Source organism: Abrus precatorius, unplaced genomic scaffold (genome assembly GCF_003935025.1).
Source record: "Abrus precatorius isolate BTA unplaced genomic scaffold, Abrus_2018 Scaffold6, whole genome shotgun sequence".
NCBI lineage: Eukaryota > Viridiplantae > Streptophyta > Magnoliopsida > Fabales > Fabaceae > Abrus > Abrus precatorius.
Window position 1 is genome coordinate 4,785,282 of NW_020874406.1, and position 23,763 is coordinate 4,809,044.

General features: G+C 31.9%; 1 protein-coding gene across 2 annotated transcripts; it reads right to left on the bottom strand.

The window, feature by feature from the left end:
- Positions 1–6,026: 6,026 nt before the first annotated feature.
- Positions 6,027–8,326, bottom strand: LOC113869471 (protein PIN-LIKES 2). 2 transcript variants are annotated; one of them, XM_027505794.1, is made up of 2 exons: positions 8,087–8,315; positions 6,027–7,864 (listed from the first exon to the last, which is right to left on the bottom strand). In XM_027505794.1, exon 2 carries the CDS (start codon positions 7,835–7,837, stop codon positions 6,482–6,484), a length of 1,356 nt encoding a protein of 451 aa, XP_027361595.1. In that variant the 5' UTR covers positions 7,838–7,864; positions 8,087–8,315; the 3' UTR covers positions 6,027–6,481. The 2 variants fall into 2 exon arrangements, with proteins under 2 accessions (XP_027361595.1, XP_027361596.1); XM_027505795.1 differs by having other exon boundaries at positions 6,216–7,886; positions 8,087–8,326.
- Between the last annotated feature and the right edge of the window lie 15,437 nt (positions 8,327–23,763).

The window sequence follows — 23,763 nt, forward strand, 5'->3', positions numbered from 1 at the left end:
AATTTTCCTTAGTAAAATTTACCGAAATAGGTCTGATAGGTAAATAATCGAGTATTATAAAAAGAAAATAATTTTTTTAGATTTTTATTTTAGAATATCTAAAATATTTGCATATGAATTATAAGAAGTTTATAAAGATCCAAAAATGGAAAATAAATAAATTATAAAATTTGACTAAAATGACCAAAATATCCCTAGAAACACCTAGAATGGAGGCCCATTTTGGACAAGCAAATGAAGGAGATAAATTCTAAAAATTTTATGATATATGGCCCATGTGTAGAGGTTATGGATGTGCTAGTATGAAGCCAAAAGAGAAAGTATAGAAATCACCCCAAAATCATCCAAAAAGAAGCCAAAAAATCTAGTCTAAATGAAAGAAAGTGAGATAGGAATAGTAGTAAGGAGTCATGTGACCCATTAGAGCCATGTGAGACTATAATGATTAAGGAATAATGTCATTTATGGCTTAATTCCAGTTGAATGAGCATATTCCATAAGAGCCAATGAAATTAAGCCAAAACAACAAGGTGAGCATTTTTAGAAGATAAGACTAATGATAAATGATTTGGGATTTATTTTCATCCAATAGATCTAATTGGACCATGATCATGGCCATTGGATTTGAACTAAATAGGAATGTTATAATCTGACTAGAAGTACAAAACTATCATGAAAGGGCAACTTTGGACGTTTACAAATGTGCACATGGGTAGGCTTGTAAAATAAGCCAAAAAGGAACCAAAATTGAAAGCCAAGATTTGTGAGAGAGAGGGTCGAACTATGAGATGCATGAGGGTGGGCCAACATCAAGAGATTTTCTATATAAAGCCATGCATGAAGGAGAAAAAGACCTTTCATGCCAATTCTCATGCAACCTAAGAGCTCTTTACTTCTTCTTCATCTCAATTCTCTCTATACACATTTAAGTTTATCTCAAACACTTCACTTGAATCCCACAAGTTAGATCACCCAATACCCCACCATAAGGATCTTGAATCAAACCTTTAACCTACCAAAAACACCAAGATAACCCACAAAATCCATCAAGCCCCCCAACTTTCTTTTTTTTGTATACTATTTGGCACTTGAGGAAGTAGGAGGCCAAGTAAAGAGATACTCACTTCCAAGAGGAGAAATAAAGAAAAAAGAGAAGATGAGAAGGATCACCCAAAGATCAAAGCAAGATCAACCTATAAACACCAAGTAAAAGGGGAGGGTACTTTTCATAATCAAGGAGAATACCTTGTTTAAATGGTTTTGAGTCAAGCAGAGCCTTAACCCTTTTGGTTGTGATTGAAATTGTGTGTGTTGGTGAATCCATGATTAAAATTTTGATTGAAGTAAATGCATGAAAATTACTAAAATCCACAAATTGTATTGTATTTGATGATGACTTTGCTTGTTATGTAGTTGGTTGTATGAAAATCTTGCATGTTTCATTTTGTGGCTTATTTTTACGATATCTAAGTTGTATTCATGATCTTCTTTTGGATTGAAATTATTTTGGAGTCAAAATGAATTTCTAAAGTATTTTTGAAGATTTATGAAAGAAACTTCTAAAAAGAAATGGATTAAGAATGGAAAGTGACCATGATGAAGACCCTTGGACTTTTAGACATATTTGGACCTATGGACTACATGGACAAATGATGAGAACAAACTTTGAAAAATAAATTTGAAAGATTAAACCTAAAAAAGAAAAATACCATGGACTTGGACCACCAATACCTTGAAAATGCAAGACACTTGATCACATGTGTGGTAGGACCATGAAAATGATTTGGATCATATTTGGACATGAATTAATAACCTTGAGCACCTTGAAAGATATACTGGACAATTTGAGAATTAAAAATTTGGAGGTAAGGACCTTTTTGTAATTAATATTAAATATAAAGATTAAAGTGTAAATAATGTAAAATATGAGAAAATCTTTGAAATTTTTTTTTTTAGTATTTTATTCATGAAGATAGTTAAATTTTAAGGATTTTTCCACTAGTTTTACTTTATTTAGATTTAAATTAAATTATTTATGATTTTTCTAAGTTTCTGCTACATGAAAATAGTATTCTAGGAGCAGTGTGCCTTGATTCAATTTCGTTTTAATATCTTTGTATGGAGTTATTTTATCTCTATATATATAAATAGACTTATTAGTGGAAATTTTTCACTAGTTTTATTTGATTTGGATTTGAAACAAAATAAATATGAATTTATGAATATTATGATGTGTGTGAATGATTTCTTGAGAATAGCTCACTACAAATTCTCTTTATCTGAAATTCCATGCATAATATTATTTTATTTATATTTTTTACAAAATTATACTTCATAAGAAAAATATTTTCACTGAATTTGCAGAAATTGATGTTAAAATTAAATACTTATGATTTTCTCAATATGCTATTGTATGAGAGCAACGTTTTGTGCATGCTACTGAGAAACCTATTTTCGTTCTAAAATGTATAAGTGATGTTATTATATTATTATTATTATTTTATGAAAATAGAGACTATAAGGGAAATATCCCCACTATTTTGATGGATTTTGGACTTAAAATAAAATAGTTATGACTTTTCTATTTAACTGATTCTGAGAAGTATGTTACTTAGAGTGATAGAGAATGTTTAGGACTTATTCTGGAATCTGAAAGCTATAAATTTTTAATTATATTTTCTATGAAACTAGATAACCAAAGTGAAATAATGCCACTGATTTCATGAGTTTTAGTGATGAATTAATGGTTTATGAATTTTCTAATATGTTGTTGAATTATGCTATTCTGTAACATGTACTGAGAAATTAAAGCACGAATTGATGTCTGGGAATATTTTGATTTTGGAAGTATTTTTACATGAAAATAAACATGTTAATAAGAATAATCTCACCAGTCTCATGTGTTTTGGATGAGAATTGAATTTATTATGAATTTTACAATATGTTAGCTGTGTAGTGAAATGACTTGAGAACAACAGAGGTAAACTGATACTTGATTAATTCTTTGGAAGCTTTTGTATTTTGACTGTAATTTTATATTATAGTAGACATTTAAAGGAAGAAAACCTTTGTTATTTCATGATGTTTGGACTTGTATCAAATTAGTTATGAATTTTACAAGTTAGTTCATGAAATCTGAAAAATTTTGATTGTTAGAGATCTTGGAGGGATACTTTTTAGCACCTAAATGCTATTGCTATGCCACAGACGAGTCAGAAGGCAATAAGAAGATCTTAAATTACAAGGGAGCGGGTAAAAGTCTTATAACTCCTGAATGGTTTGAAGAGCAGTATGCCAACCCCTCCCGAACTCTGACGGAGAAGGTCACTTTTCCTTTTTGACCCGATTGGAAAGAACTTGAGGTTAAAAAGAAAGAGTACTACCACTCTTAGAACTCTCGGTAACACCAAGAGGAAGTCCTTATTTGATGAATATGGAAAATGTGTAAGTACAGATCCGCTTGATATCAATGACTTGTCATGTCTAAATTACATTGGAACAAAACTCTTAGAGAATTTGAAAAGGAAAAATGCGATTTTAGAAAAAAGAATCGTGCTCGTTCTCTGAAATTAGTTCAGCTAGAACAGGAAAGAGGTATCCCAGCGGGGAGTAGAATCACAAAAGAATACCCAACCATTAGAAGATAAGAATACAATAGAGCAAAAGAAATGCTATGCTAAAAGGGGTGAAGAGGAAAGGGCTCAGACAACTCCGTCTAACAATGCATCATTATGTCCATGTGATTGATTGTTCTCTTGAAATAGAGATGGTATAATGTACCTGTTGGACAACTATTGGCTATGAAATTGTTGTGTTTGTATTTATGATTGTGAAAAAGGTTGAATAAGTCATGGTACAGGTGAGGAGAAAATAGTGTTGGTCCAACCATAGGAGATAGGAGAGTACCCAAGACTTACAGAGGACCAAGCCTAGCTAACTTGTGTCGTAGGCAGTGGAAACTTTGCTAGCCTATCCTTACAGGCACTAGAGCATACCAAGATCGATTTGAGTGTGGGTTGCTAGTAGTGATTATAAAATGAGAATTGTGCACTTATGTTCTATCTCCGGTAAAAAGAGAAGATGTACCAATGATACTAGCTGGATTGCAAACACAAAACACCCAATCTTAACCTGAAATTGAAATATTGGATAATTAATTAATTACTCCATGGAGAATTCACAAACAAAAGACATTGAATGATTGTTTCTTGATGCTTGAATGTTGTTTTGCTCATTTAAGCACAAGTATGAGGATGCTTGAATGTTGTTTTGTTCATTTAAGCATAGATATTGGTGATGCTTGATATCGTTGATGCCTGAATGATGTTTTATTCATTTAAGCATATGTATTGCCTTGTATTATTGTTTATGAATGTTTGTACTCACCCCTCTTCTTTGTTTTGTGTCGTGAACAATGTTATGGATGCAGAATAACTCTCCTCCAGCTAGGCTAGAGGAGTAGGGGACGAGACGTCTAGGGAGTAGCTTATATGTGTAGTGAACTGTGTTTAAGGGTCACTACGTAGATCTTTGTTTCTTTTATGATGTAATTAATCGAATGGCAAGAAGAAATTTAGAAGGCTTGTAACTTATTGAGCACTATAATATTATGTCATTGTATGATATTAGTGCTTTTGTGTAAAAGAGTTAGTTGATGCTTTAGATGTAATTGACTCTTATATACGTTATAAAAAAAAACTTAAGTATTTTCTAAAAAATATCAGATAATGGAAATTAAACTATTAAAAATAAGAACGTTTCCCTGTCTATGATTGAGAATATACACAATTCTTTAATTCACTATGAATTAAAATATAAAAATTAATTTACTTAAGAATAATTAAGCAAAGGTTAATTAACAATGTTTTAGGCAAAATAAGTAAATTTTAAAGGACTTAAATTGTTAGAGTCCCAATATTTTTACTATTAAGTTAAATTCTTAAAGATTCCTTTTATGGCTATATTTGAAGGACCAAAATCTATTAAGGACAAATTTAGTGATAAAATAGTTAAAAAATTAACAAGGTACTTTAAATTTTTGAAAGATTAATTTATTGAATAATTTTATCTATAAAATCAATTGTTTAATTAAAATTTCTTTTCATAAAAATTGTCAATAAAAATTTAAAACAATACAAATTTATTTTATAGTTCTTTTAGGCATATTAAAGCTAACATAATATATAATTTTGAAATATATATAAAATGAATCCATTAATTATATTTAATATGCGTAATTAATGTAATGCAAGTTAAGGAAGGAACCTATCAACTACGAGATGTAAGGAATATCAAATTAAATCAAATCCTATATCATGAAAAATTCTTTCATTAACACGCAAAAGTTGGTACTAAGAAATGCTTTAACAAATTTATCACAAGTGATTTCAAGAGACTTAGACTAAATCTTTACATCTCCACAACTTTAAAGTGAAAAATTAACATATACTACCACAAGCTTTCATATACTTAAATAATTAAAACATATTCTTAAAACTCAACAAAATTACTGCAAGACATATTCTGACACAACCAAATTAACACTAATAACTCATTAATCCTAAACAATTATAGACTAAATATGGACCTTATCAGAACCTAATATCACATGTAACAAATAAAATTTTAATGGATTTGTCTAAATTACTCGGGAGTAAATAACTTAATCTAAGATGGACTAAAAGTTAAGACATTGTGTAAAAAATTATATCAACATTTTATATACAAAATCTCATTAGAAACCTAGGATGATGCAGTGCAATTAAGTTTCAAAATAGTGATCAACAAGAAAGTGGAAACATCAACGGTTTCACCGCAAATGCATGATTTTTACTTGAACACTGCAGATGAATATAGGAGAATTTTGGACCTCAGAAGTAGCCTTTAACATCTGCTACATTTTGGCAAAACTAATTCATTATCAAGGTAAAACATCCATCCAAAATAAGTAAATAAAGGCCTTTGGTGCTTGTGTCTCATCACAATATCTGTGGGAAGGATTTCCATGGAAAAATAAAATTTTAATGAATATAATTTCCTAGTAAAATAATAAGCTTGTGAAACACAACCATGATAAACCATCATTTTACAGAATTTGTGAAGAAGAAAAAGTTGGCAGGCAGGTTCACACTTCAATTCGCGTAATAGTCAAAAGGAAACTTCAGAACGCCAACTTGAGCCCAAAAGTGTAGAGAGTACACATACTGGTTCTATTAAATACTCTCAATAAGTACTTATAGGATTCAAATTTATTTGCATCCTTCATCAAACACCAAACTGGACCATAGTTCACTTGGAAAACCCAGCTCAAAATCATAGGAAGAACATTTATTTGCATCCTTCATCAGTATGAAACCAATATAGTTAACAAACAACATAAGAAACAATTCTACCCCAATCATAGCACACAGTCGAGAGAACAATACAATGGCAACAATCTTCTTACCAACACAACGTCAAGGCGGTAAAATATGCCGCAACTTCAGACATACGTAATTATTCTGAAGTAAATTACAATGTACAGGGAAAATGAGAAAAGGGCAAACACATGCTGCCAAAAGAGAAGGGCTGAAGCTTCACTAACTGCATAACCCCTCAGGCTGGCAATTGCTCCCAGTAAAATAGCACTTGGTGTGGTGTACTGTAACAAAAGCACAAATCTAAACATAGCATCATTCTCAACCAAGAAATTTAGCTTGTCGGACAATGCTACAATCCCAATACCAAGGACAGGAAGCACTAGGAGTCTCGCCACAGTAATACCAATTGTAGTTCTAAGGCCAAGTTTAGACTCATTTGGTCCTTCAGCAAGCATACCCCCCAATATAAGCATTACAGAAGGTACCATAGCCCCAGCTAAAATCTCCAAACTGTCTGTAATGAAAGATAATGGAGCATCATATCCAAAGAACAAAGCTTTCAGCTGAGGCACTGTGCCAATGATGATAGCTAATAGAGAGGCAATTGTTGGGGGTTGAAGTATGTGCTGAATTGGAGTTTGTTCAGCGACAATTCTGATCCTCCTTACAACTCTAGGTTCAGCCAAACATCTAATGGACTTGGGACTGTTACCGCCACTTTCTGCTGTCACTTCAAGCTCAGGAATAGTGGATGAGGAAATACCTGAGATGCTCTGAAAGATCCTGGCAATAAAAGGTGTCTTAGAATGTTCAGTCTCTTTATCCTCTATGCCAGGCCACTCAGCCTCTACAAGGAGTGGTCTACTGATATCATTAAGCGTGCTTTCTTCCTCAATTTCAGCCCCTTCCTCAACAATCTCATAATACTCCATAGGAGGTTCCATCATGTGATAAACAAGAGTGTATACAAGGATAACAGAAACCCATTGAGATAAGGAGACATATGCCACCCCTCTTGTGTTGCAATGCTTCCCAAATGGATTGTCTTTGGTATGGCAAACAGATCCAACCACAGCAAGGAGGAGATTCCCAGTGTTACCAAATCCTGTCATTATAATGGTAAATCTAGTTAACTCTGGAGGCGGCCTACATATGATCACCACTAAGAACCCAAGCAAGCAACCAAGAGCTGTACTCACTACCACATTAACAGGGATAAACCACCAATCCACAAAGTTTTCAAGAGTGATGCTTTCACCAAGCTCGGTAAATATAAGGCATGGCAAGAACAGAGCAAACACAAGTTTACTAAGAAGTTTAAATGTAGCTTTGGGAATGAATTGCATGGTTGGGTTTGCAAGAAGTAGTCCTATCACTGTTAGGCAGAGCAGCTTCAACAAAGGTACTATAGCAGATATCAGATCTGCACCAGCAGACCTCATAGTATTTTCATTCGAACCCACAATGTGTCCAGACATGATTACCTCAACAACTTCAGACACCTCCTACAACAAAACAAATCATACACTAAACACATGATTAAATTTTCTCTACATCAAATCATTACCGAGACAAAACTCAGATTCCTCCAGTACGAGGAAGGTCAATTGCACAAAATCACACCAATCAACCATTAAAATTTACCACAAAAACACAAACTGGTTTTCTTCAAAGTTTCAGTAAGAATCTATCAAGAAATGGATGTTCGGTCGAAAGAGGGAACTTACAAATAAAATTCGGAAAAAGTGTCAACTTTCTCGTTTATCTCGCTGTCCCAGAAGAAGATGAAATTCAAATAACGAAATTAACAGCAATTTCAGGCAAATACTTAATAATAAGTTGCGAGGTTCGGCGTGAGGAATTAAAATTTTCCTGATATCAATCGATAAACCTTGCTCTGTTCCCTGTTTGCCGCACTTAATTTTTCATTTGGAGATTAATAAAAATATTTCCTTTCCTTTACACACAAAAATATTTCGAATTTAACAGTGTTACTTTCTTTCAACGATAGCATTATTTTTGGTGATGTATCTAAAAAATAAAATAAATATATCGACAAAGATTAACATCGTTAGTCTTTCTTCTGAAAATGTACGATCTAGATTTTTACTAACATCACCACATCTTGTTGGGACCAAAACGGAATCTCAATGATTTCTTTCAATTATGTTCAAAATAAAGAAAAAGAAAAAGAAAAACTAATAAAAATAAGAAATAAAATAAAAATAAAGCAATAAAAAGTGTTGTTTAGATGAGTTAAAATAAAAAATAATAAAAACATTTTTCTTTATTTATTTAGATGTAAAAAAAAGTGAAAAACTAAATATTTTATCTATAATAATAATAATAATTTAAATTTAATACAAATATTTTTAATTTTTTCAAATCGTATAAAAATTTACCTGGAACTAATTTATATTTATTTAATTTGCAATAATGTCTACCTTTAATCCAAAACACTTTTATTCAAAAACAAATGTTTAATTTGTCTTTCAAAAATGAAAATATCAAAAATAAGTTATTTAAAAATTTAGACAACTAAATTAATTTTTAAAAGACTTAAATTGTTAGTATCCCCATGTTTAAATTTTACAGATTCCCTTCACCTCCTTGATATATTTTAAGGACGACCAATTAGTGATAAAATAATTAAAATCTAACGAGATAATGTTTCAAATTTTTGAGAGATTAATTTATTAAATAATTTTATCTATAAAATTAAGTGTTGAATTAAAAGTTTTGATCATATAAACTGACTGTAAAAATATAAAATAATACAAAATTATTTTATAATTCATTCAATATATCAAACCTAACATAATACATAATTTTAATATATATATATATATATATATATATATATATATATATAATTCTTTGATTATATTTTATAGTTCTACAATTTTGACAAATTTAATATACATAATCTATGTAAGTTAAGGAAGGAGCTTGTTAAATGAGGTATGTAAAAAATATCAAATAAAAATTATATCATGATAATTTTGATTCATTCAGAGGCAAAAATTGATACTAAGAAATGCTTTGATAAATTTATTATCAATGACGGAGTATCATGTCATGGCCCCTTTTTAATTTCATTTATAATATGATACAGATATATTATAATTAATATAATTTTATGAAGAAAATTTAACTTAACATTAAAATCTATAGAATAACAAAATTTTAAAGGCATTTTTATATAATTCAATAACTATATAATTATATGTACATAATTAGAACATTTGCTCCAATTGGAGTTCAAAATACAAAGTCTTTGCATAATGGTTACATCAAAACATTAAATTTGTAACCAAGTGGCTTAGGTTCACACTAAAACCTTGACTACTAAAACTAAGGTACATATCCTAAAATTTTGGGCCTAGACTACTCTTTAGTCAGACTCCCCAGCATGGAAATTAGACACTCCACCTATCACTCGTGCTCATATACCGTGTAACATCCTTCTTTTGGCATAAATAATTTTTCTTTAATAATTCATATTATTAGAAATATCATTAAGGAAATTTGTAAGAACTTGTACAACTTTGGAGAAAATGGTACAATATGGGAACATAAACTAATAAAATTTGACAAATTTTATAAAATTTACCAAATTAAAAATTTCATAAAAATGAAATAAAGATACATAAATAGATTAATACATCTATTACATTAAATTAATTATATCTAAGCAGTTCTTTTTCCACAATCCTTGACAAGTATGACTCTAAAACAGATTAACTATCTCCATCTCTTTTCTTTCATTACCTTAAAAATATCAGTAAGGATGAATATTTTCTACCCCACTAAATCTCTTTTATTATAGATTATCTTAAATGAAACTACAGTTATGGCCTAACATCCTATTCTAACTCATTACCAATAATAAACAACTTACATTAACAATTATCATATTAAAGCACATACAACAAGACAACCATCAATCAAAGCATATACAATAATTCACCTATTTTACATACATTTCTATGTTAACCTGTATGTTATAATATGTAACGCCTCAAATTTTTGTAATATTAATTATTGTATTTATATAAATCTAAATGTATATATGTATATGGGTATTTTGGATATGTGTTGTGGATGTGTGTATATATATGTATGCATGACTGGATAGGCTGAAAATAGGCTAAGTGCCTAAGTGCAGAGTGTAATACTGGGCTGTTCTCGCTGCAGCGAGAGGATTCTCGCTGTAGCCAGAGGATTCTCGCTGTAGCCAGAGTGCCCTGGGAGGAAGGACCAGAACTGTCGCCTTCTCGCTGTAACGAGATTCTGCAGAAACTAGGGTGCATTTTTATTTGATATTTTTGCTGCAGCGGGAAGACGTGTTGCTGCAGCGAGAACATCTCGCTGTAGCGAGAGTGTCGAGACCAGAAAAGGATTTAAAGGGGATTAGGGTTTGGGGAGAGTTATTTCTCCTTCTCCTTTCAATCCTCTTATTCCCAAAGCCCTATTCCACCGATTAATTGCCTCTAAAGCCGTTCGGGAGCTTGATTGAAGGTTGAATCGTTGTGAGGAATACTTGGAGGTGAGTTTTAATGGTTAGGGTTCGATTCTCATCCCCTTTTCTCTGTTTCTGGGTTTCCTTAGGTTCTCATGGAGTTCTTCCATGTGTTTTAGGCCGTAATCTATGTAAGGAGCACGTTTGTGGTTAAATCCGAGTGTGGGTCTTCAATCCAAGGTAAGGGGGGACTCTACCCTATCTCAATGTATTGTAATTCTTGTGTATTTTAATGAATAATGCAATGTGGCTGAAATAGAGAGTAGAAATTGTGTGTTTGATGAAAATTGGTATGCAATGTGATGTGTGCTAGAATAGTTAGGCCCCGTGGGGGATTGTGTGTGATAGAATGTCATTGGTTGGTGAATTAATGATATTGTGAATGAATGAAGGCTATGTGCCGTATATTGTGGATAAAATGTGGGCCTAGTGCCGTGTATTTGAATGCAATGTGGATTGTGTGTCATGTGTAAGCATGATTATTGCATGCGTGAATGAAATATATGTGTGAATTGGCGTGTTAGCGCCGTTGTAATATGCTGTAAATGGTTTAGCGATACACTGGGGGTGTGAAAGATGAGGACAGTAGAAATACCTTAGGGAAGAGAGAGTGGTGGTGACACCGCTGTGGAACGGGTGCACCACGGGCCACACACTCTCTTTCTGACTAGACCTCTGACCACTATCTTTGCTAAGCGACCCGTGACTGCCCACATGGTATCCATGAGGCGGGGGTAACCGGCGACCATTCATGGTGTAAATCTGTGATCACAATGCCATAGTGAGTGTGGCTGACGTGTATATGCATGAGTTTATGTACTGTACTTATGGATGTGAAATGTTGTCGATGCCATGAGCGCATCGGTGTTAAATTGACATGAGCTGTGTGATAATGCTGCTTGTGATTGTGTTTGTTTAATGTATTGGAAATGTTCTGGAGGTGAGACTCTACGTTGATTGTGTGTTTTTGAGTAGTGTAGAGTACTCACCCTTATATTCATTTTTCAGGTAATCAAGACGATCAGCACCGAACTCAGTGAAGGGGTGGATGGAACTGCTATAGGACTTGGGATATCATTTTGAAAACTATTGTATTTGAATAAGTCCTGTAGTAACTGTTTGATATAATTTGTAACCCCTTTCTTTATTTGAAATATTTGATGAACTTGGATTGAAAATGAAAATTTTTATTATTTTAAAAATTTGCGAAATTCATCATTTATTGAAATTAAATTCAAGGTGTTACAAAATACATGTATATTATCATCTCAATTAATATGTCACAATACATGTGTCTTAGTCTCACCCATCGATGTACTACAACACATATATCGTAACAACATAAATTGATCTGTTACGATGCATATATTATAATCATACAAATTTTATACTATTTCACATCTATAACACTTTCATAATAATTGCCTCTGGGATCCCTTGAGGACTTCATAGCATAGATAGTTGCTGGTTAGCCACAGCAACACGGATACACGTGTACTGACCTGGCCCCTTTTAGCAAAGGTATAGTCAGGAGTTTCGTCAAAAAACAACTGTGTGGCCAAACGATGCATTTGTAATTTATAAATGTGTACATTCAAGTGAATGTCATCCCTCACCCTACGTTTGCCCCAGATTTTCCAAATCTTCTCCAGACTCTATACCCCAATTGTATCTTTGTAACTATCTATACTTATTCCCTTTCTCAGCATTTCTCATTTTCAGTTTCATATTTTTTTCTATCGATCAGCATGTCATAATATGTGAGTTATGATTTATATAAATTTGTGGATCATAATATATATATATATATATATATATATAATAATAATAATAATAATAATAATAATATACCCTTCAATGTACCATAATATATATCGTAATCACCCTTTTCAAATTGTTTTGACCCACACATCAAATCATGCATCTCATTCTTTCTCAGTCATATTTTATTTTCTCTTTCATATATCACATGCTTTCAAAATAAATTAACACTTCAATTATTCATGTGAATTGACCCAATTTAGACACATATCAGCTATCAAATTATATCTATACTTATTGCATCATGCCAATCAAACATAGAAAATTATCACATAATATCACACCATACAATCAATACAATATGCCAATATAACACAAAAATTATCACCCAATATCATACGATACAATCTGTACAATATGCCAATCTAACACAGAAATTATCACACAATATCACATCATACAATCAATACAATATGCCGAAAGTCGAACACCCTCAGACTCAGCCCAATTCGTACAATCTCAATATGGTCTTCTAACCTAAAGTTCAGAATTTTGTGTCTTTTATTACTTAACTCATATACATCTAAGTAACTTAGTCCTAAAACTTCTTAATGTTATTCTAACCCATAACTTTTTCTAAGAATTTGATTTCATTAATTTCAATTAAACTCAAAACCTTTCTTTATACCAAAAATACACTTTCGTCATATGATTTCATAAAAATTTGTAGTTTTTTTACTAAAATAGGTTGGTTAGATTCTCATGGGATCACTATATACATATATATAAAACTAAGGATCGAGAATACTCTCATTACCTGAAAATGGTTCCTCAAAACTAGTTCTTTGAGAGATCTAACAGAGAGGTTCTATGATATCAACGGAAATATCGTCTGAAAGATGAACTTTCCTAAGTATTTCAAGATAGATATCTTAATATGAGCAGAAAACCGAAGAAAAGGAATAAAATAGAGATTTGAGCTCTAAGAAACTTACTGGGATTCAAATAAAATTGATGTTTGAGCTTGGATCTAGAAGATATTTGAAGTTCGAGAGAGTTTTCTCTTGAGAGAGGAAGGAGAAAGAACAGAGAAAACGAAGAGAGAAGGTAGTTTGGTGAGAAATAAATGTTTTTGAGGCTGAGGTTCCTTAAATATCCTTTCAAACTAGCACGATCTCGCTTAAGAGATAAGTTCTCCATTGAGCGAGCTCCACCCTTGCCTTGGCGAGCCTTTCTTGCCTGAGCGAAATAATCAGACAGTGAAACTACTCATCTTTCTGATATTCTCGCTTGAGCGAGGATACTCTTGCTTGAGCGAGATACAATCTCACCTAAGCGAGCTCTACCTCGTTTGAGCGAGATTGAGTCCAGAGAGCATCCTATCTTTCCTATGACTCCTTGCTTAGGTGAGCTCTATCTCGATTGGGTGAGTTGCTCTCAGCCTGAGCGAGACCCCTTTCTCGCCTGGGTAAGAGGACAATTGGGGCAACTTTATCTCATTCGCTTAAGCGAGAGAGTTGTAGAACGTTCTCTTTTAAAATTTTTTACCTTGCTTGAGCGAGATCTATCTCGCTTGAGCAAGATAACTTTTATCCAAATTCCTATTTTTTTTCTACAAAAGAGCAACAAAATTGAAGGTTTTACATACCATTGTACAATAATTGTAGCACACACATAACAACACAACAAATGCAAAGTGAGCTTATATAAATAAGAATCATAGCCATAGAATATGAAAAATATTAAAATTATTCGTATAATTCATATAATTCACATCAATCATCACAACAGCTTTAATCAATTGATGCAACATGTTCAGCCCATTCCTAACCCATCTAATGCAAATGCAGCAATTTAGTTTCAATTGGTTTCACAATCTAAGTAATCTAGAGGAACTATTTTCTAGTTTAGGAGCGACCCATCCTGGTATCTGGATCTAGACACAGCACAACTCAGCATTCTAATAAGGTCTAGAATATATGATGATGAAAGTGACGTATCACAGCGAAATCAACATAATAAAGCACAATTAAATCTAATTTTAGTATCAGCAATGCATATATTTTCAGCCAACTTCAATATATATATATATATATATATATATATATATATTTTTTTTTTTTTTTTTTTCATAGCCTCAACAACACAACTTTGCGCATTTATACAGTAAAATCAAGCAACTCACAGTATTAATTAAGCATTTCCAAATGAATTAAATAACACATAACTTTAATAAAACTTTTCAACATACTTCAACATTCTCAGCTCATATATCACCATATTTCAGCATATTATGTCTCCTTACAACATTCTAAGTACTCATCAAGCAACAGAGAAATCTACTCAGTTATACTACTCTGCGTTTGAATCTAGAATCTGACCATTCAACGACTTATTCTCGGCTATAACAGAATTAAGTTCATAAATAACTCCATATTTACTAAATGAATAAACCAACTTAAATAAGCTCCCCTTACCTAGAATGAGTTTTTCTCGGATAAAACTTCTAGTAAGTCCTGGAGGGATAGATCAAGCGTTTGGGTATGAAATACGATTTGAACGGTCAGATCTACTCTGAACAACTTGATATAAGTCACTTGAGAAAGAGAAAGCAAGAAACAAGAGTAAAGACTAGAAACTGAGCTCTGAAAACTCACCTAGATCTTGATGAGATAGACAATCTCACTTTGATCAGGAAGGAATTCAGCTTTGAAGAGGTTTTTTCTAAGGAGAAGAAGTGAGAGAATAGAGAGAAAATGAAAGAGAAAAGTTGTCTAGTGAGAAAATGAAGTTTCTAGGCGTTGAGACCCCTTAAATACACCTCCAGCCCGTGCGCTCTCGCTTGAACGAGCTAATCCTCGCTTGAGCAAGATCTGCTCTCGCCTAGGTGAGCTTACCCTCACCTGGACGAGAAAACCAGACAGTGGAACTTCTCAGATTTCTGCTATTCTCGCTTGAGTGAGCTGTATCTCACATGGACAAGTAGCATTCTTGTCTGGGCAAGATTGGGTCTAGAGAGTTACCCATTAATCCTGTGACTCCTCACTTGAGCGAGGTCACCCCTCGCCTAAGCGAGATTCCTTCTCGCTTGGGTGAGGGGATAGCTGGGATGATTCTATCTGCTCTTGCTTGAGCAAGACACCCTGCACCAAGAACTCCAAATCAATTATTAAATATTTTGAAATCAATATATTTAAATGATCCATGTGAATGTAATCGATCTTCTTATAACATAACCAAGATTCATCCTCTTTAATCATTAAACATTATGCATCATTTGGAAATAAACTATCTAGGATAATCATGTAGATTTTTCCTTTATTACTAACAAACTTAACTTGCCTGTAATCGCATCAATCAGTGTCATTGTAACACATATATTAGTCACTTCTTTTTTCTCTTTTCTTATACTTTCCCAACATTTTCACACATCACATTTTTCATTAATTTCCACTAATAACACATTTTCCTTCAATTTCTTTTACTTTACACTTTTTCAACAATTCTCATATTTCCACATAGATCTCATTAATAACTTTCACTATCCATCAATTTTCTCCATCTCTTTTATCTTATTCATTTTATTAACTCATATCCAAAGTTCATACATTCTTACTTCATCTACTTCACACATATATGTAACACAATATATATTTTTTTTATCATTTAAAGATGTCAAATCCATTTACATCAAATTCATTAAACACTCAACTTTTCAATCAAACATACAATGATAAAACAAGAAAGCACATCATCACAAAAACTAATACAATATGTTGAAGGTCGAATATCTTTGGACTCAGACCAGTTGCGCATTTCATAAGTGTTTTGCTAAAGATCACACTCTTCTGGTATTAATAAAAATCATCTAACCTGAGGTTAATCTTTTCATAACAACTTATTATTTTCGATACCAAATCCGACCTTGAAATTACTCATTCATAATCATCATTAAATAATTATGGAACTTCTCAAAATGGGTTCTCTTTACAAATCTTACTATAGGACTTTACTCAAATAAAATACATATATGTTTTATACATCCATAGTGTAACATCATAACTTTTTTTATTCTTAAACTATTTATTTGTTTATATAAGATCGAAATAAAGTACAAATTTTTGTGCACAATAGATATTACAAATTAAAATCTTTTTGTGAATAAAATCATCCGCAAGGCTTACCGATAATGCAATATTTCTGCAATAACAATAAATAAAATTATGGTCTAAGAATAATTTACAAATATAAGTACTGAGTTGTATATATATATATATATATATATATATATATATATATACACACACACATACACACACACACACATCAATTACCATAATTTACAAACTGCCTATCAAAATACATGAAATCCCATAAAATAATTACATAACCAAAATGAGTAAAGGTCCTGAGTAGCCTCAAATATATTTCAACATTGAGGACTCAGTACTAGTCATTCCTATGCCATCTCTCAATCTCTGCAAAATCCTTGGAGTTAAGATCATCATCTGATTTGAAGTATAGATTCCTTGAGTCAGCTGTAACCTCAACCCCTATGACTCATTCACTGGTAACTTGGGTTGACCTTTCAAGATGGTCATGGTTATGATATGTAAATAGATATGTGAAGGTAGATATGTGAAGGTTGTGGGAGTTCTAATAGTACCTCTATAAAAATACATACATAGAGTATGGTCCATTCTACTTACAAGAAAATCAAAAAGGGTACTATAAAATAGATCCATCTCTAACATAATAATATTCCTAGGTACATCATCCACATGAATAGCCAGCTTAAAGTGGTATGTCCTCTAATATTTATTAAATACATAATTAAGTCGACAATATACAGAACTACTTAATACCCTAATTCTTTTCTGAGACTCTGTCATCCTGGTTTCCTGAAAATGTTAGTAAGGATGAACATCTATTCTATCATTTATAAATCATTACATCACATAATCATAGTGGTAATATAAAGAAAGTATATTAATTTTCACAGCCCATTCACATTGCAAACATATTCACATATATACAACTCAATAATTTATTATACGTTATCCAATTTCTCTTTTCAATACGCACTATCAGTGCACTGTGATCACAAATATCAATGCCTCCAACATTTCTTGAGGTCTTACTCAACTAGATAAATAGTCGCCGGTTAATCCATGCACACGAATACAACGTATACAATAGTCAGGCCCTTTTCACTCAGCCTCGCTTGAATGAGATTTATCTCATCTAAACAAAATCCCTACACCAGACTTCTTCCAAAACCCCCCCATAATTCACTTCTAAATGCATTCTAATATTACTTAACATCAAACAAAGCATCATTTATCAAATAATGAAAAAGAGGGTGTTACACATATATCAATTTCTTCTTATATTTTAGTTTTCAAGAAAACACTTTAGATTAACATCAACTAACTCTTTTACACAAAAGCACTAATATCATACAATGGCATAATATTATAGTGCTCAATAGGTTACAAACCTTCTAAGTTTCTTCTTGCCATTCAATTAATTACATCATAAAAGAAACAAAGATCTACGTAGTGTCCCATAAACACAATTCACTACATATATAGGCTACTCCCTAGACATCTTGTCCCCTACTCTTCTAGCCCACCTGGAGGAGAGTTACTTTGCATCTATAACATTGTTAAAGACACAAAACAAAGAAGAGGGTGAGTACAAACATTCATAAACAATAATACAAGGCAATACATATGCTTAAATAAACAAAACATCATTCAGGCATCAACAATATCAAGCATCACCAATATCTATGCTTAAATGAATGAAACAACATTCAAGCATCCCCATACTTGTGCTTAAATGAGTAAAACAACATTCAAGCATTAAGCAACAATCATTCAATATTTTTTGTTTGTGAATTCTCTATAGAGTAATTAATTAATTATCCAACATTTTAATTTCAAGTTGAGACTAGGAGTTCTATGTCTGCAATCTAGCTAGTGTCATAGGTACATATTCTCCCTTTACCGGAGACAGAACATAAGTGTACAATTCTCATTTTATGATCACTACCAGCAGCCCACACTCAAACCGATCTTGGTATGCTCTAGTGCCTGTCAGGATAGGCTAGCAAAGTTTTCACTGCCTACGACACAAGTTAGCTAGACTTGGTCCCCTGTAAGTCTTGGGGTACTCTTTATCCCTATGGTCAGACCAACACTATTTGCTTCGCGCTTGTACCGTGGCGTATTCAACCTTTTTCACAATCATAAATACAAACACAACAATTTCATAGCCAATAGTTGTCCAATAGGTACATTATACCATCTCTATTTCAAGAGAACAATCAATCACATGGACATGGCTAACACTGAAAATTTTCCAGATTTCACGAACTAACTTGTAAAATTCATACCTAATTTGATATAAGTCCAAACATCATAAAATCACCAAGGTTTTCTTCCTTTAAGTGTCTACTATAATATAAAATTATAGTCGAAATACAAAAGTTTCCAAAGAATTAATCAAGTATCAGTTTACCTCTGTTGTTCTCAGGTCATTTCACTAAATAGCCAGCATATTGTAAAATTCATAATAAATTTAATTCTCATCCAAAACACATGAGACTAGTGAGATTATTCTTATTAACATGTTTATTTTTATATAAAAATACTTCCAAAATCAAAATATTTCCATACATCAATTCGTGTTTTAATTTCTCAGTACATGTCACAGACTAGCATAATTCAACAACAACATATTGGAAAAATCATAAACCATTCGATTCATCACCAAAACTCATGAAATCAGTGGCATTATTTCACTTTGGTTATCTAGTTTCATATAAAAATAAAATTAAAAATGTATAGCTTCTAGATTCTAGAATAAGTCCTAAACATTCTCTGTCACTCTAAGTAATATACTTCTCAGAATCAGTTAAATAGAAAAGTCATAACTATTTTATTTTAAGTCCAAAATTCATCAAAATAGTGGTAATATTTCCCTTATAGTCTCTATTTTGATAAAAATAATAATAATAAAATAACGCCACTTATCATTTTAGAACGAAAATAGGTTTCTCGATATCATGCACAAAACGTTGCTCTCATATAATAGCATATTGAGAAAATCATAAGTATTTAATTTTAACTTCAATTTCTGCAAACTCAATGAGAATATTTTCCTTATGAAGTATAATTTTGTAAAAAAATATAAATAAAATAATATTATACATGGAATTTAAAACGAAGAGAATTTATAGTGAGTTGTTCTCAGGAAATCATTCACACACATCATAATATTCAAAAATTCATATCTATTTTGCTTCAAATCGAAATCAAATGAAACTAGTGAGAAAGTTTCCATTAATAAGTCTATTTATATAAAAAAAAATAGAGATAAAATAACATCACACAAAGATAGTAAAACAAAATTGAATCAAGGCACACTGCTCCTAGAATACTATTTATGTAGCAAAAACTTAGAAAAATTATAAATAATTCAATTTAAATCCAAATAAAGTAAAACTAGTAGAAAAATCCTCAAAATTTAACTATCTTCATGAATAAAATACTAAAACATATTTTCAAAGATTTTCTCATATTTTACATTATTTACACTTTAATCGTTATATTTAATATTAATTAAAAAATGGTCTTTGCCTCCAGATTTTTAATTCTCAAATTGTCCAGTATATCTTCCAAGGTGCTCAAGGTCATTAATTCATGTCCAAATATGGTCCAAATCATTTTCATGGTCCTACCACACATGTGGTCAAGTGTCTTGTATTTTTAAGGTATTTGTGGTCCAAGTCCATGGTATTTTTCTATTTTTAGGTTCAATCTTTCAAATTTATTTTTCAAAGTTTTTTCTCATCATTTGTCCATGTAGTCCATAGGTCCAAATATGTCCAAAAGTCCAAGGGTCTTCATCATGGTCACTTTCCATTCTTAATCCATTTCTCTTTAGAAGTTTCTTTCATAAATCTTCAAAAATACTTAAGAAATTCATTTTGACTCCAAAATAATTTCAATCCAAAAGAAGATCATGAATACAACTTAGATATCATAAAAAATAAGTCACAAAATGAAACATGCAAGATTTTCATACAACCAACTACATAACAAGCAAAGTCATCATCAAATACAATACACTTTGTGATTTTTAGTGATTTTCATGCATTTACTTACTTCAATGAAAATTTTAATCCTAGATTCACTAACACACACTTAAATCAAAATTTTAATCATGGATTCACTAACACACACATTTTCAATCACAACCAAAAGGTTTAAGGCTCCCCTTGACTCAAAACCATTTAAACAAGGTATTCCCCTTGATTATGAAAAGTACCCTTCCCTCTTACTTGGTGTTTTTAGGTTTTGATATTGCCTTGATCTTTGGGGGAAGTGAGTATCTCTTTCCTTGGTCTCCTACTTCCTCAAGTGCCAAATAGTATACAAAAAAAAAATGAAAGTTGGGGGCTTGGTGGATTTTGTGGGGTATCTTGGTGGTTTTGGTAGGGTTAAAGGTTTGATTCAAGATCCTTATGGTGGGGTATTGGGTGATCTAACTTGTGGGGTTCAAGTGAAGTGTTTGAGATGAACTTGAATGTGTATAGAGAGAATTGAGATGAAGAAGAAGTAAAGAGCTCTTGGGTTGCATGAGAATTGGTATGAAGGGTCTTTTTCTCCTTCATGCATGGCTTTATATAGAAAATCTCTTGATATTGGCTCACCCTCATGCATCTCACGGTTCCACCCTCTCTCACAAGCCTACCCATGTGCACATTTGTAAATGTCCAAAATTACCCTTTCGTGATAGTTTTATACTTCTAGTTAGATTTTAACCTTCCTAGTTCCATTTCAACCATTCCAATTACTTTTTGAAACCTATTTAGTTCAAATCCAATGGCCATGGTCATGGTCCAATTAGATCCATTGGATGGAAATTAATCCACAAATCATTCATCATTAGTCTTATCTTCTAAAAATGCTCACCTTGTTATTTTGGCTTGATTTCATTGACTTTTATGGAATATGCTCATCCAGCTGGGATTAAGCCATAAATGACCTTATCCCTTAATCATGATTAGTCTCACATGGCTCTAATGGGTCACATGACTCCTTAATACTATTGCTATCCCACTTTCTTTCATTTACATTTAATTTTTGGGCCTCTTTTTGGGTGATTTTGGGATAATTTCTATACTTTCTCTTTTGACTTCATACTAGCACATCCATAACCTCTACACTTGGGCCATCTATCATAAAAATTTCAGAATTTATCTCCTTCATTTGCTTGTCCAAAATGAGCCTCCATTCTAGGTGTTTCTAGGGGTATTTTGGTCATTTTGGTCAAATTTTACAATTTTATTTATTTTTCATTTTTGGATCCTTCTAAATTTCTTATACATCATATACAAATATTTTAGATATTCTAAAATAAAAAATTTTAGATTTTTATTTCCTTTTTATATTACTTGATTATTTACCAATCGGACCTATTTCGATAAATTTTACTAAGGAAAATTCTAGTTCTCAAGTTAACATAATCCAAAATCATTTATGAAATGAGGAAAAATTTGGGGTGTTACAGAATTAAATTAAATTTATTTACCAGCCAAAATAATATGTGAAATTATAAAGCATTTTGCTCCAATTTATAAAAACTTAAATGCAAAGTAATAAAAATTAAACAAATTTAAGAAAAAGCATTGACATAACATCAATATATATATATATATATCTAGTTCTAGCGAATTTACAAGGGTTTAACATTAGCTAAACTTACATTAAAATACATTAGGACTCATTTACAATATTTACAAAATACAAAAATACAACAGGTCCTAGTGTGCAGTCTATCCACCAAAAAGAATGAAAGAAAATACTAGTTATCCCCATGCCATCCCTCTATCATCGCAATGTCGTTAGAATCGAGATCATCATCCAATCCAAAAAATAGATCGCCTGAATCTGCAGTAACCTGTGTACCAGTAATTTATTCAAAAGTCCATTGAGACGGTCTTTCAAGTGATCGTGATCATGATAGGTAAACAGATAGGTTACAGTTGTCGGGGTTCTAAATATACCATGATAAAGGTACATACAGATGTCGTCAAAATCAAGATCATCATTCGATCCAAAATATAGATCGCCTGAATCTGCAGTAACCTATGTACCAGTAATCTGTTCAAAAGTCCATCGAGACGGCCTTCCAAGTGATAGTGGTCATGATAGGTAAACAGGTAGGTTACAACGACTAGGGTTCTAACTATACCATGATAAAGGTACATACACAATGTATGGTGGATTCTATTGTTCATAGGAAAATCGAAAGGAACACTATAGGATAATTTCATATCTAACATAATAGTGTTATGAGGTACATCATCAACATGTAAGGCTAACTTAAAATAACAAAACCTATGGTATTCATTAAACACATAGCTCAACCTACATTGTACAAAACTATCTATGAGCCTAATGCTCTCTCTGGGTGTTGTCATCTTGATCCCCTGAAATATTTATGTAAGGATGAGTCTCTATTTTTATTACCAAGCATGCATATACAATTAAATCAATGATACAAATAAGAAAATACTACGAATGATCATATAACAAGATTATAATTACTTAACTTATTCTATTTTATGTCTATTAATACTTAAAACTTTTGTCTCACACTTTCGTTACCCCTGGGATCCCTTGAGGTCTTCCTTAGCATAGACAGAAAAGAGTATTCTTTGAGTAAAGAGAAAACAGAGAAGATAGAAGTAAGAACGAGGAGTTCGAGCTCTGAGATACTCACTGATGATTCCATAGAGTCAAAGTTTGAGTTGATTTGGTGTAGTTTTAGAGTTTTCAAAGTTTTTCTCTGTAATAAGGAAGAGAGAAAGTTCAGAGAAAATGATAAAGGAATATAAGTTTTGAAATGAAATGAAATTTTCATGCTGGAAATCTCTTAAATACCCCTTGTAACGCCCTAAATTTTGTAATATAGTTTGATTATTAATATAAGTGTTTGCGTTGACTTTTCTGTATTGTGTATTTATAATATATAAACATATATATGTATGATGTGAATGGATATTGGAGTTTGCACTTGAGCGTGTGATAAACTTTGACTGTTAGT